Source organism: Achroia grisella, unplaced genomic scaffold, assembly GCF_030625045.1.
Source record: "Achroia grisella isolate CSIRO2021 unplaced genomic scaffold, CSIRO_AGI_Agris_v1 utg241, whole genome shotgun sequence".
Taxonomy (NCBI): domain Eukaryota; kingdom Metazoa; phylum Arthropoda; class Insecta; order Lepidoptera; family Pyralidae; genus Achroia; species Achroia grisella.
In genome coordinates, this window is record NW_026712734.1 from 1,480,794 (window position 1) to 1,497,502 (window position 16,709).

The 16,709-nt window shown below is 29.7% G+C and overlaps 1 protein-coding gene across 1 annotated transcript in view; it reads right to left on the bottom strand.

Annotated features, from left to right (window-relative positions):
• Positions 1 to 16,709, bottom strand: part of LOC131842545 (peroxidasin homolog pxn-2) — a 47,936-nt gene that overhangs the window by 10,288 nt on the left and 20,939 nt on the right. Inside the window, exons 2-8 of the mRNA XM_059191115.1 lie at positions 14,472 to 14,639; positions 13,766 to 13,923; positions 8,729 to 8,895; positions 5,383 to 5,458; positions 4,126 to 4,255; positions 943 to 1,135; positions 74 to 211 (exon numbers count right to left, since the gene is read on the bottom strand). Coding sequence (XP_059047098.1) covers positions 74 to 211; positions 943 to 1,135; positions 4,126 to 4,255; positions 5,383 to 5,458; positions 8,729 to 8,895; positions 13,766 to 13,923; positions 14,472 to 14,639 — 1,030 coding nt within the window. The remainder of the gene's footprint in view (positions 1 to 73; positions 212 to 942; positions 1,136 to 4,125; positions 4,256 to 5,382; positions 5,459 to 8,728; positions 8,896 to 13,765; positions 13,924 to 14,471; positions 14,640 to 16,709) is intronic.

Consider the following 16,709-nt stretch of genomic DNA (forward strand, 5'->3'; position numbering starts at 1 on the left):
ATGATCTGTGGTGCCACTCCAATAGATATATAAATAAAATAGCATAGGACAAATAATACATAAAACAACTTACAAGTTTCTCATTCATCATAGCTAAAAAGATCGGCGCAACTGCGATCAACTCTGTATAAGTGCCGGCTCTGTTGGCGCTCGAGTATCCACGCCAGAAACCAAGCGATTGCAATTTCAATTCAGCTTTAGCCATCCCCACCTGTTTAAAATATATAAAAAAACAACTAGGTTAATACTACTAATAATATCTACCTATAGAAGATAAATAAGTCTAAAGGAAGTACTAATAACTTTTAGGGTGTGATGTTGATGGTGATTACTTAATGGATTTATATTCTTTAGATCAGACTGTGATCATGCGCTGAACAGACAACATTAGGCTTCCAAGCTATATTCAATCTCAACTATTGGGTGATATTTCGTAGTCAATATACAATCCATATCCAAATAATACAAATCCATATGAACTTCCGCAAAATACCAACACCTAATTTAATACAGTATTGATGTCTGTTAGAATAATACCATATTACGTTGAAACATATTAATTAGTTACTAATTACACAAAATAATAGAATGATATATATCAAGATAAGTTGTACGATTGTAACTTGAGATGGGATAGTTAAGAGAGAGGAGAGATTGTCGACTGTTGACGTCACTCGTAGTGAACGCAATACATAACATACTCACATTTTGCTGAGTACTTTTTCATCCATGCAGGAGGAGATCTTACCGCCATGTCGCATTTTAACAATAGTTGCTATTGCTATTTTCATCACCAGAGAGTCAGAAATATAAATTTACACTACATTTTCTACTGGACAGTCCTATTCCCTTTTAAATTTTCTAAGGTGTAAAGACGGAATAATAAGCCACAACGCTTTAGAAACTTTTATAGAGAAAATAAAGGGAGCAATATTTACTTACCTCGCCTAGTAGGACGGGCAAGAATTCGTTGTACGTTATGTGCTGGATGATGGCTGCCATTGCTCTCCTAGTTTCCAGATATAAAGTGGTATCGTCCCAGAACGGGTTCAGTGAGTATAGTTCTCCGGCTATGCGATTGTGTTCTGCTAGAAGTGCCTTATATAGAGGTGCAGTGGGACTAGCGTCGTTGCATCTGGAGGGAAATAAGGTAGGTAGGTATCCATTAATATTAATATTTTTTTAAAGATTAGGTATTCGTTAATAAGACTTCTTTTATGTAATGTAATTAGAGTGAAAAGCTAACGGGTCACGTGATGGTAAGAGGAAATGGTCGCCTATAAACATGATCAACACTACAGATATCACGTTATCACGTGCCGTGTCGCAATTCCAGATGAATTAAGATTTAAGAATTTTTTAATTAAGATCTCATGTCTCCTTTTCTATAAGTATATTATTTTAAAAATATTTTACCCTACAAAAAGCTTTTTAAAATTAAACTAAGTTAAAACGTATATTATATGGGTGTTTATGATGTTTCTGTGTAACTGTAATCTAAATACATAGTATATTACTAACGTGACATTATCTACGTAATGTAAGATTTTTATCTTACTTTATTTGCATATAGTTAATTAATACAGAATATGAACCATGTCTGCTAAACATGCAGCCAACTTCTAAATATAAAAAATGTCTGTATAGTTTTACACATTTTAAATAATATTAGCAGATTTAAACACCTACCAGACATGAATAGCCTTTCGGTTAAACAATATTGTTTACATCCTGTATTGCCTATTTTGTTTCATTTGATATAATGAATTCAAAATTCAGTAATGGAAATTCAATGACAGAATTAAGTGCTGTATTAGGCTACTCGCCATCATAATGTGTGTTTGTGTATTAATTATGTCCACAAGGATAATAGTGACTCCGCTTCCATCTTTTGTTTTCATAAAAATTAATTTGCCTCACACTAGAAGTCACAAAGTCATATTCGCACGTTCATGGAAATACATAATTTAAAATGTTAAAGTTCAAGAAAAAATAATGATCGTGCTAAAAAATTCTTGTATATTACGGTTTGTACTCACTACCACCACGTACAATTAGTACTAGTAATATAGGTAACTTAAATATAATAATAACAAGTAAATATAATATATTTTACACTACTAGTGTTTATTTAACAATTGTAAAATACAGATCGTTACAAATAACAACGTTTCTTTTACATCTAAAAGTGGTATATTATCACATCTTATCAATTTTTTAAATTAAACTAATAATAAATCTATGCATAGAAATAAAATTGGAGTGTCTGTTTTATGATATAGAAATAGGCGTTTTTTACTATATGCATATGAATATAAATACATATGAATATAAGTACATACACCAAAATAACATTTTTTACAATTTTTGTCTGTCTGTCTGTCTGTTTGTTCGGGCTAATCTTTAAAATGGCTGGACCAATTGTGACGGGACTCTTTTTGGTAGGTAGCTGATGTAATAAGGAGTAACTTAGGCTATTTTTAGTTTAAAAGTTAAAATCCACGCTGGCGATGTCGCGGGAACAGCTAGTATATAATATAAACTAAATACATAATTAAATTGCTTTCAAATCAAGTATCTCGAAATTTAGTCTCTGAGAATTACGAGTTATTTTCTTGCTTCTTTATTTTGAATATTATGCATATGGTAGTTACTATTTATTATAATAGGTATTCCATATTAAATAAATAGCTTTATTAAACGATGACACTGATTTATCAAATAGGAAGTAGTTTATTATACCATTAGCAGTTTGCTTGTAACCACCTATGTTAATATGGTAGATATTGAAATCTTTACGAGGGAAGGTACGTAATCTCAAGGTTTACATCTCAGATACATTTGCATACAATCCATTTCTGTGACCACATCTAGGAATTCCATCTCTGTGTCATCGTTTATAAATTAACGTTGCGTCGTGTTCATATGTTTATATCGTTTGATGTATCTAACTCTTATAATATTGAACTTATATCTTATAGGTTAGGCAGAGACAATAGAATGCGAATGGTCTACAATTTGGTAGTATTTATGTAGAATAGATCTTTCTCACTTACTTCAAAAAAGCATGTGATTCTATGTTTCTTATTTATTCATATTATGAATAATGAAAATAGGTATTTCGTAATAATCGTTACAATAATTATTATGGAGGTAGTAAGTATATAAGTTAAAGTTGTAGAAAATTCAAGTGACTTTGTCATTTCAACCTTGGCGAAGATGTGACTATACTGTTTCTAAAATGCGTATATGGTCGTATGTCAGTTGTATGCATATAGGTATATAACTATACTAATCTTGTCTCTAATAATAATAAAGGTAATCTTGTCTCTACCAGGTAATAAAACATTTTTCTTACAATTAGATATTTATAGGTAGCTTATTAATTGCGTTACATTGGCGTGCGTGAAGATAAACTTGTTTGTTCTTATACAATGTTCATTTTGTTTACTTCCTCTTTATTATCCATTTAAACGCATCTATTGGCACGATATTGCATATGAATTATTACACTTTATTAATTATTACTTATAACTGAATAATATGTTGTAACTAGATATTTATTATTTTTGTTATATTCATTGACCTTATTGTATTCAATAATAAGTATAATTATCTTAAATACTTGCTTGAAGAATACTAATTATACATGAGAGTATTTTTACATAATTGTTTAATTATTGTTAAAGATTTGCTGATTATATTTTTAGACTGAAGCTCAGGTGTTGAATTAAAATTTATCATATACGTTATGGTTTACGGTTTAAATTTTATTTTAATTTTTAGGTTGTTATTGTAAACAGTCGTCTGCGTGGGTACCTCCGTCTACCTATTTTAGTTGCCAAGCAGCGTGCTTTGTAAACCATAGTAAAATAAGGCAGTAAAATAATTGGATAAGAGACAAGACATCATATTCCACTGGAATGGTAATGAATGAGTCGTATAGCGAGCGTCACATGATAACGTGATGTACGTAATGCTGTTTACACTGTTGAAAAGCACTGAATAAATATTTTTCTTTCTTTCTATTATGTATATGTTAGCGATTACCACTTGCCATAAGGCAGATCGTCAGTTAGATTTTTTTTAAATATCCTTGATAAAATACTTATAATAAATACTTACTTTCGACATGAAGCCATGTCGAGTTTGCCAGCATCGTAGAGTCGAAGTGAGCGCAGTTCCTTCTCAGAACTGCCGTAAAGAGCAGAGCCATCGAGCACAGAAGTAGCCAGGTTCATCTGCTCACGGTATTCTGAGGAACAAGTAAAATTTGGCCAGGTCATTGAATAAACAGTTTAAAGATGAAATACGAACGTAAGTAAGAACAAGTAAAAGATTTTTCCTAATATTCTTATTTTGGCACAATAAATTAATAATACCTATATATGACAGTTGTTCGTTATATTATATGCGCAATATCTTTCATTGTTATGTATTAAATTAGAGTTCGATAGTACAGACAGAGTATTATTCAAAATAATATTAAATGTCACAATTGATACAAATTAATGTACAATTCTGTGACAACCGAACCAAACAGTAATGTAGTTGAGTTAGTAAACATTGTTGTTGAATTAATTTTAAATATTCGAGTATCTCCGCATTACCTAAGGTTGGCTGCTAGAGAATGCTATTAGCTTTAAGCCATTCAATAAAGTTTTAAATAAATATCTGCTGAGAATAAATATGAATTAAATTATTTTAGTATTCAATATATTTTATATACGCATAACGCTTTCAAACAATACTATACTTGTACCTATAAAGTAACTAGTGTTACTGAATAAATTCTTTCTTGAGGAATATAGGTATAAATAGTTATGGTAGGTACTTTATTAGTAATCAAAGTTTATTAAATTGAGGTTAAAAATATTCGTCATAACATTTATAATGTAATTATATATAAATACGTTTTATATAATATTGCATGGTGCTATTATCATGGAAGTCGTTGCGAAATATAACTGAGCATGCTTTGTGAAACCAGTTGCCTACCTACTGTTTAAGCATTTTCAACTAGGTACGCGTAGGATACTTTAGAAATAACTTAGTGCTTAATATCTATTCACAGTAAAATAATCTTACAAATATCTCTCATGCTTATACATCAGTAAGACTATAATAAAGTTATGTTTATAATGCCTTTTTAAGGTAAATGATATTTCTGTCCTCGTTATTATATACCTATGTAATATTGTACACTCAAACTATGGAAAAAATACAGGTCTATTTTTCGAGATATCTATAATGTATTCTGATACAAACAAGTAAGAAGGTGTTATGACTATACATTCATCTGATATTTAATTGTTTTTATTACTGTTAAATGCAAGGTTATTTTATTTTCTATTGGTTAAAGAGAGTCAAATTCATACATACCGAAACCACAAGAATCTATGTCTCTTGCAGGCGCTGAGCGTTCGTAATCACAACTCGATTCTGATCCTTTGCATTCCTGTGCATATAAATAAATAAAGTAAGTTTACGTCGATGTACCTTATAAATATACATAATGTTTTGTATTGCAATGTTTTTTCTATGTATTGCAAGTATACATTTAAAAAACGTTTTTAATACTTTTATACATATTTTTCAGATAACATATACTCTTATAATATTATTAACTTAAGAATGAGCTTTAATGTCCGGTTTATAGATGCTACCAGGCGTTCCTAATGTTATATGGAGAGCCACTTTTTTTATAAACTGTATTTCGGTTTAAAAGTGATACATTGTAGTAAAATTGCAGGGTGCGGAAGAGTATGTTAGCTTCTTTGTCATTCATATTATGCTTATAAAAAAATGTCCACCCTATTGCAGTACGTTGAAAGTACAAATAACTTTCACATTACGTGTTCGGATTACGATACGCCTGCAATTTTAAAAATCAATATTCCTTAATTTCGTAAGGTTAAATACTATCCTACAATAGAATTAAATAGTTTTTCTTGACTTCATCATAAATAAAAATGAAGAGTGGATTTCACTTATAGTCTTTTTTTGTGTATTAGAAAACATCACTAAAAAAACCAAGACATGTTTTAATTTCAGGACTAATGAGAAATCAGTGCGAGTGCATATTGCAAATGGAGATAAAATGATATACGAATGAATCCATAATATATAGTTATTAGGTATGTGTTTATGATACACGTATATTGAAAATAATAATACGTAATATGGATTGGAAAACATTCTGTTATGCTGACTAAACACTTCATAATGAATTAAATAACTTTGTCACATACACTGTGCACCTGCTGATTTATCACACATAGAAGAATCTACGTTAATGATAATCAAATAACAATCAAAACATACAAAGAGAGAAAAAAAGATTGAGAAAGTGTATTATAAATTGTGAGTATTTAAAAATAAGTAGTACCATGTTCTTTGTGGTATTCATTAATTTAATATATTACGGTGCCATAAACTGGAAAATTACGGATATAAACTAGCAAATAAACTAAAGATACAAATAAAAAGGAACAAAAAAACTAGACCATTCAGCATTGACAAGTTTATATCCATTATGTTTATGGTACTATCATATATCATACCGTTAAAACGATACTAACCATTAATTAAACGACAAACTATTAATTAAAGTTACACGTTTCGGCGTCACGATACGCCAAAAATATGGATTAAATAGTCGAAAAAAAATTACCCTCTCATCTTTGGCAATCCAGTAATGTATTTTCAGTACAATGTAATTTTCACACGATAACTTCTCGTATAAGTTTAAAATATAAATAATAATACCAAATATAAGTTTAAAATTAGAACGCACCGTGTAACAATTAGATTGTAGAGGCAAGCCCATAAGTATCAACCATAAGGAACGGAATATACCTGTTACTCCATTGCTTTCACTATTATAAAAGTGTACATGCAACCTTTCTTCTATCGACCTCGCGAACTATCACGTAATGTTATGTAACTATCAGACTTTACATGCTTCTATAACCCGATAGGGCTTTTAACTTCTAAAAAAGAGGTAAGAACTAATTAAATATATAGTATTTTTTTTTCATAATTTAGACAATTTATAAATGCAGTTCGTGACCTTAAATACTCGATTTATCCCTTAAGGATTCTGGCGAAAGAACAAACCGCATTTTTTACACTGAAATGATGTATAATATGTATTGTATTGTAACATGCAGTATCTAATGTTCAATAACAATATTATTAGGTAACGGTGAATTATTACATACTATAAAACAAAGTCGCTGTCACTGTCTGTTCCTATGTATGCTTAAATCTTTAAAACTACGCAACGGATTTTGAAGCGGTTTTTTTTATAGAGTGATTCTGTAGGAAGGTTTATATGTATAATACATGTACACCCGGGCAAAGCCGGGGTGAGTAGCTAGTAAAAAATAAAAGCATTTTAAAATATAAATAACAATTGTCAATTGACAAAAATTCAGTAAATCAGATCAATATGCGTACCTAAAGACAAGTATGTGTGAAGAATGAATAGTAATGTACAATAATTGTTTACAACTCAATTTGCATGAATAGAAGAGAGAAAACAGTTCACTGTTCACTGCAATAATCTATAGAACATTGTAGTATTTGATATATATTCATAAATTTTTGTCCAACCCCCTTTCAATTTCTGTTACTTGTACATAAAATATATAAATTAGTTTTAGTGTATGTCCACTTATTTCTGTGAAAAAAAAAGTAACAAATATCAACAATCCACCCAGTCCAAGTAACAAATTTCTATTTTTTAAATTAATGTTACTATTATTATTTCTGTGTAAATATGATTTATGATTTAGAAAACAAAGTAACCAATAAACCAAAATAAAAGTATGTTGTATTATTAAAAAAATAAAAATTATTGTAATAAATTTCAAGATCAGATTTTAAAATATTTCATTTTAAGAAATTGCTAATAAAGCAATTGAAATTTATACATAGATGCGTCATCGGGTTAGTTATTAACATTGTAATCATTCATAATTGATCTCAGTCGGGCTTCGGCCAAGTTCAAGTTACTATACTTGAAAAAATCGAGTTGATCGCATCATTAGATGGATGATTACGTCGTATGAATGCGTGCGTTGCGACACCATCCGTTCCTTTTAACAAAAAGCTTGCATCCGGCGGCCTTCGTATTGGAATATTACGTGCGATTCGATGAGGTATAAACACGTAATCTATGCACTTTGATTTTTGTGCAGCTATACTTATAGCTGTTGTGGTTATTATAGCCGTGAGCAGGCCTAATTGACTTGTCCAAAATTTGTTTGCTAGTCACAAGTTCTAGAGTATCATAAGAATCGTCTCATGAGGAAAATTTTCGTGAAATAAATCGTGGTATTTTTTAATAGAGTGTGTGCAATAATAATAATAGCGTAATTGTCGAATTAGTAAAAAACAAATTTAGTATGATGACGAGAGATGCAGATATATCTATCGGATCGTATTCTGGAAGATTAATATTTTCAAGCGAAAAATGAATTTATTTAAGAGTCCCTAGAAAATGTTACATTATATTACAACTTTTATTTTTTTTTGTATTACGTTGACCATAGGTAAGAAATTTAAGTATGAAATTTTGAACTGCTGTAATGATCTCTAGATAGCGATATGAATTTTTATTTACTTTCAAAATTCTTTAAGAATATCTCACGTTCAATAGTAGTAGTAGTTGTACAATCATTTTGGTTCATAAGAATGCAAAGTATAATAACCATTCAAGTACCTTGTTCCCATTGGCAGTAGCAACGAGGTCATCTATCAGTAGTTGTCCCCAAGCTGCCAGCATGCTGGTCACGTAGTCGTGATCTGGTGGCTGTGTCAGCTGAGCCATGGCATGTACAACCAGCGCCGCATCCGGCACTTGAGGTGGTGATAACGGTTGGGCAACTCCTAGAATTAGACAATGTAATAACTATTTCAAATTTTATTTATACATACTAATATTACAAATGTGTCTGACTGTTTATTTCTCGTCTTTCATTACCCTACGACTGGAAATTTGATATGAACAACACGTTACTGTAATCGAGATAGGCTAGACCGCGATCTCGTCTGCTTTTAAAGATAAAAAAAACTTTAAAAAGCAGATGAGATTGCGGTCTTTACCTAGTTATCCTATCCTCGGTATCCTAAAAAGTATGTAAATAAAGTGGTATCCACGTAATTACATTTGTTACTCATTTTTTTAGATAATTGATAAAGCCAGTCCTCGTGATACAATCCATATTCATGTAATTTTATTAAGATCCGTTTAGTTGTTTACCTGCGAAAAGCTAAGAAATAGAGTGACAAACAGACATACTTTCGCATTTGTAATTATAATATTCGTTTTATTAATAATATGAATTAGTCTTTCTGACAAAAGTTTTGCTACATGATCCATGATCAGTCTTGGACATAATTTATCTGTGTACCAAATTACATACGAATTCGTCTAGTTATTTTGGTGCAAAAGAGTAACAGATTTGAATCCTACCATCTTAATGAACTTTCATTTTTCAATATTAGTAGTAATTATTGTTATTATTATGATTTCTGCATAAATTTGTAAAATGTGTGTTTGTCACGTAATTGATAAAACTTGGGAAACAACCTTGCCCTGTGTTAATGTACGACCTACATAAAACTTTTATATCTTAATACTCACGCAGACTCTATCTGATTTATTGTTTAACAGCTTTGATCATCAAAACAGTAATGTCCATAAAATACGTATAACAATTTGAATTATTATTTTTACCTGTCAATATAAATTTTGTAAAGGCATTTAATAAGGCAAAAATAAATCGGCTGGGATCCGGCTTATATATATTTTTGTAATGTAATAAATTATTTCTACAATCTTGATAAAACTATAATATTGCTTTAACATTTTTACATGTGTATATTTAGATGTCTATCGTTTCCTAATTATTTTATTTAATGGAGAATTGCAAATAATCTTTTGGATCAGCTGATGGAAAGAAAAAGAAACATGGTCACTATGGAATCATAGAACCTGGCGACTATGTAATGTGTGCCGGATTGTATTGCTGTTGATTGTTAGGGTTGTAAACATGCGGCAGCGTGCATTCCCAATCAATATTAAGTTTAATTGCGTAAATGGCGGGGAGAGACGGGAAGATCGCATCAAATTAACCGCGCTCCTTTTACCAGATCACAGTTCAGTTAAGAAATAGGAAGAGTGAACCAATAATTTTCCGATAGAGCCATTATTCTCATCCACTGTAGTTATGATATATCCACAGTTAATTTCTAAATGATTAGACTTTAATCTTACGATCATTTTATTGTCTATAGTTACAGCTATGTCTAATACTTCAATAATAGTTATCAATAGAAAATATTAAATCAATAAATATGTATAATGTACTCTTATCTATATATCTATAATGATCAGATAAGTTCTTTTTTTAAACAAATTAGCCGGATCTATTTGCTTTTATAGTTTTTTACAACGCACTTAATTAGACACAATTTTAAAGGCGTATTCAATTAGAATAAATATTGAAACATGAGGTAATTAAAATTAAACATAAGTAACATATTCTCGTTTTTGTGCATCATAGGTATAAGTTATCAGTTTTTTTAATATTATTAAACATTTATAAATAACTGAATAACGCAAGACGCAAAACGAACCATGGAATCAATTTTGCAACTATTCCATAGTTATTTGTGATATTAGTACCTATATAATAACTTTGAATTTAATTTTTGAAAATTATATTAAATATTTTATTGAAAGATTTTTCAATTTGTAAGTGAATATGCTTAATAATGTATTATTATTTTTTATCTTTTCTTCCATACCTGCATTACTGATTTTACTTGCATAGGTCAAGTTGATAATTCGTTTTATTGAACTGAAGATTAATGTGTCAGTAGTAAATATAGGTATGTGGCAGTCCATTTCATACCCAAAAGCAAAACATTAAAATAAGAATTTTATAGAACATTTTTAGGTATTTTTTGGCACGAAACATTAAAAATGGTATAATTGTAATAATTTTACGATAAACATACCTATTATAGTCGTCTATTTAAACATTACAATGACATATGAAATGTCAAAATATGTTTGTTTCCCGCCAAAACATTTTTCCTCATTTACGTACGGCTATATTTTCAGAGCGCAGTAATTGGAATTCGATTTATAAAATTTTCAAAATTGGAACACTCTAACTTAAGATAATTATATTAGTATGATTTAAAAACACTTAATAAATAATAAATAATTTAAATCATGGGATTTCGCATAAAATTATTTCATCGACTAGGAATATTGTATAAAAAAATATTTTTGTAGATAATACTACAAAATTATTCTTAATATGCAGATCTACAATGCGAAAGTGGCTGCTTACAAGGATCGGGGAAGGCTCAGTTTATCATGATCTGATTAATCGTGTGTTGTCTGATGGGGGAGTCAGGAGACTCCGAAACCGGCGTGCATACATGACTAGTGTTATATGAATATAAATGAAACAAGAATTGTATGTACGGTCAAAAGTACAGGCTGTGAGGTACAGATATACTAATTTTAATTTATCAAAAATACCAAATCTGTTCCAATATTATTAATAAGTTATAAAAGGTATTAAAGTTACATGTAGCAAACATGTAAATACCCTATAAATTTAAATATGTGTTGTTTATATAGAAAGATAAAAATTTGGTTATTTAAAGTAGCCTACAAAAGGTAATGGAATTATGTTGCTCTTCACTAGAGGTACAGAAAGTTCAATTACACTTTTCAATTTATATATTAACTAACACAGAAATTGACTAATCGAGTATGCACTAGTATTTGTCTCTCATAAATTTATATCACTATCTTTGCCTACCATCCAATCTTATTCCTTCCTTTGTTAGCTATCAATTCATAAACGGGTCTTATGAATTGATAGCTAACAATATAATTAATTACGTTAGGAGGGACCAATAGTAATAGAGAAACCTGAAGCAATAGCGAATGATAGTTATAGTCACAGTTATTTATATTCGTACAAAAAATCGAACGACATGGCTTCACTGGAGTCAATGTTTAATAACAGGATAGGAGGCTAAATATTATTACTTTGATTAAGTAGATGCCTATTACGAGCATTGACCCCAATGCTACGCTACTTTGACATTTTTTAGTCCATGTTCAACTGTAGCAAAAAAAAATCCGAAATAGGCGGTAATTTACAGTAAGAAAAATAAGTATCTACTTAAACCAATCAAGATAGGTTTATGTTCATTCGATTATAGGACTTAATTCGAATATTTTCTCATATATTAGATAATATATTAGGATATTTTATTTATTGTTAATATCATTAAATTAATAAGCTAAGGTATCTTATTTAATTTCGAACATTTAGAAAATAGAATGCATGAATTGATTAATAATAACAATAATTTATTTATTTATTCCATCAATAATGACATCGAAGTACTTCTGCATTTCGAACTCTATATATTATTATGTCCCTACGCAGCCTATTTTTATCCTTAGTATTTATTTATTTATCAACTTACTGTACCATTATTGATCAATAAAACAGATAAATATGTATATTGTGAATAATACAAAAAGTGGCTTTGTTAATAATTAAATATTTTTATTTTAAAGAAAAATTAAAAATAGGTTATTTGAAAATTAAATTAAAAATAAGCTATCTATTTTTAATTTTTAAAAGCACAAGTAATTATAATATCGTACATAAAAGAGTTCGAAATTTTTAAATAATTACGTAGACAAAGGAGAATGAAATTTAACACAATTAAAGTTTATATTTATAGGTATATGGTGAGAAAGTGCACTGAACTATATTTTTTAGAATAATTCTTAAAATATAATATATTATATTAAATAATAAACAAATATACACACACTTCCATGTGTTTGCACACTAACATGTACAAAATATACAATGTTGACAATAAAACTTAAATAACATCGAAACTTATTATTAAAGTGTTCGAATTTGACCTTTAGGTGACCATTAGTTGATATTATTATGTAATAATATTAGAATCTGTGATTAGAATTAAATGTGCTAAAAAGGATTAAGGTCTTTTAGTTTTGCACGACCTTCAATCACAGTTCGATGTCGCGTCTTGTGTACTATGACTGTTGACTTTAATTGCTTAACATAGATAGCGTGAACACAGACGATTTGTACAATGATGATGATGGACATTAAACATGTCTATTATACGAATTAAAGAAACTGTGCTTACAAATCTTATGTCAAACCAATGACAGCGTGTAATAGGCATCATCACGTGATTTAATAGATGTTTTTGTATTTTTTCATAGTGACATCATTGACACTTAAATTTTTTACGAGTCTATAAGGTAAGGTACGAGTATATACTATTACTACATTTAAATATACACCATGTTACTTAAACATACTTGATTAAATACACTTGTTTATAATTATATAATTAATTCAGGTTTAAAAGAGGAATACAAAACCACTGTATGTTCCTAAATAATTGTATTGTATGTTAGCGTTAGAGTGTAGTAGCATATTTTTTAATGGTCTTGGTGCTGTTCATGTTTATAGCTGATTGTTACCACTTTCTATCAAATGGACTGTCAGCTTGTATGGCAGTATATAGAATAAAATAAAGTTTAATGTAGTTTGATAAAATCATAACGGACGCAACTTTTAGTGGTACCTATTTATTTATTAATTATATATCTACTTTACTAAATCATGATTATGAACTAAAACATATCTAGGAGTTTTCAAGAACTTACCATCGGCATATTTGGGTGGCATTAGCCTCAAGAAGATATCTCCCCGTCTGCCCCAAGGGCGGTGTCTCACATTGTTACATTCTCCGCTGGCGCTACGGTACTTGCTCGGTGGGCATGGAATATTGCTCGCTGCAGTATCGTCCGTTGAGCAGTTCTGTCTGCAATAAGGTTTTAATAATTTAATGCAATCCATCCTTAAGATTGTCTTGGAAGGATAGAGAAAACATTGATATAATATAACAACAATAGTAACTTACATAGAGTCTGATGTTTCATTCTAAAAGTCAAGGTCAATGTTTCATTCTAAAAGTCTACGATCACAGAATATATGTTCCCTATTCTGAGCATATTGGAAAAAGTGCTCAAATAAGCATAAATTTAATTTGAAGCAGAGCTTAATGCTATAAGCCCATATGTTGATAGGAATATGTAATAAAAAGTTAATTCATACAACAGTAAACGAAGTAAATAATTTCAGAAAGTATCTTGTGACTGCCACTAATTGTAATTACCAAAATAGTAAATTAAAATAATTTACTATTGCAATAAGTTGTAGTGGAACTGAAGTACAGTGAATCCGTTAAGCAGTTTTTGCTATTAGCGCGTACAAACAATAAAAATCTAATTTAATATATATTTTATGAACAGGTGATGTAGCAACAGTTAGAAATAAAAATTACGAGTAATAATATAATGTACTACTTACGTTACACTGCTACCAGCAATGAATCTTCTTTCTAAGGTCAATGCTTCGCTAACTACTCGTCTTAGATCACTTGGAACTCCCTGTATACTGCTGTCATCTGATTTTATTTTTTGTGTGTATGTTTGTACAGCTAACAGGGTCGTTAAAAATAATAAACTTCGCCTCAATCTGAAACAAGTAGAAAAAAAGTATTTACTATTCTATCTACGAAACAATATAACGAAGATTTATTTATGAAGTAGGTAGGTATAAATATACCTATATACAATGCATATAATTGTGTACATGCATACATTATTTTGCAATAAAAATAAAAGTTATGTTTAGGTTGCCTTTTAATAATAAAACAGATCGTAAATCATTACCGTTTTTGCCTATCATAATAACGGATATATACTACTATAATATTCTAAGAATGAGAATAAATAATTATTAGTTAATACTCTTCAGATGATGTAATATATTATTATAAGATAAGCATGCAACAGTCATGAATATATTACTAAGAAATATTTTTTTAGTAAGTCATCACTCTTTTTTCTATCCAAGTATACAGGTCAATTCATCAAAGTAGAAGGTATGTCTTCGTTATACTTACATTTAAATGAGTCTATAAGTAAGTGAGATGTAGTATACGAGCATATATCTGTCACATACAATCGTGTAACGAGATTGATCACTTTGAGCACCCATGCAACTGGTCACCGGTCAGAATCAGGAAGTGATAGTAAAGCAATGACCATACTGTAAAATGTACCCAAATGCATCTAGGTGTTCTTATGTCGATTATTAATTTAATTTTTAATTTATCGAGGTGGAGTTTGGACAATATAATCTGAGTCAAAGCTATGCTGCTCTGACTTGCCTATTGCTGCCGCCCTGCAGTTGGATTTGGAAGCTGTATTTTGGTTGAAGTGTTAGATATGCCAGTGTAATTAATGGATATGAAGGTATAATTTTAATCTGTCGGAATGACGACGAATGAGCGTACTGGACTCGTTACATGACATTTATAGCGCTGCTCTGGTATATGTACGTACAAATAACGTAGTAAATAGTAAAATACAAAGATTCTCCATTGACAGTACAGTTCAGTTTGCTAACAATCAAATCTCATATAAAAGAAACATTTGAAATTACTTAAACAATTCTTATATTTTAGATCACTGGGTAAAATTGAGACATTTAACATTTTAATGTTGAATAATATTCATTAATAATATAGGAAACCGAATTTCTTTCGCACAAACTACAAGGTGATAAAATATGTGTAGTAGGAAGCAAACGAGACTTAAGTACCTACCATCAAGAGACCACTGCCAACCACAAATTTATAAACGACCGCAATGCTTTCGTTTATATCGCAGATCTCTTATGACAGTCGTTGGCACACACAGTACGTAGGTACTTACTTTCTAGGCTTATGTCATTGACATTGTATTAAGAAGTTAATCAATCGGAATACACGTATCTGCATTGGGATCGTTTTTATCTTTTGAGATCATTCGGTTGTTTGTAGGTAATAGTAGTAGGGAGGTAGATAATAAGGTTTTGGTAACTGGTCAGAATTATAAAATATCAGGGGCAAAACATTCTTGTATGAAATATAATTCTCTTATTATTTTTACTATTACAATGGTGAACATGTTCACCTGTTGTAGATTTCTCAAATTTATATTCTTTGCGTTTTTTAATCTATAATTATTTTCTAGTTATAATTTTGTCCTCAATTTTTTTACCAAACTGCATTTTAATTTTTTTTCTAATATTAAATATATTATACACTTATTATGCAGATACAATAATATTTTTACGTTATAGAAAAGAAAAATGACAATTTATTGGTTTTAATATGAGTTATAATGGGATTAGAACGGACCTAACTCTATTGAAATTCCTATATATCTATTTTACACGTAAATCAAAACCAAGTCATGGTCAGCTGAGTAAATTTAGAGAAGGCGCCAGTCAGCAGTCATTAGACACGAAGAAAGTAAAGCTTCCTGGGAAAATATCTAATTTGCACAACAATTCTTTGGTTTTAAGTATGGTTTCACTACTTATGTTTAAGCCAAAATTGTCAGCAAAATAGTGGGCTAGTAGATAATGTTATTGTACTCCTAATGACAAGTCATTAAGAGTATATTAATATTATCTACAAAATAAATGTAATCGTAACAAAGGATAAATAATCCACTAAATCTATAGAATGCCAATTCATTTCCTTTAAAGAAAGGA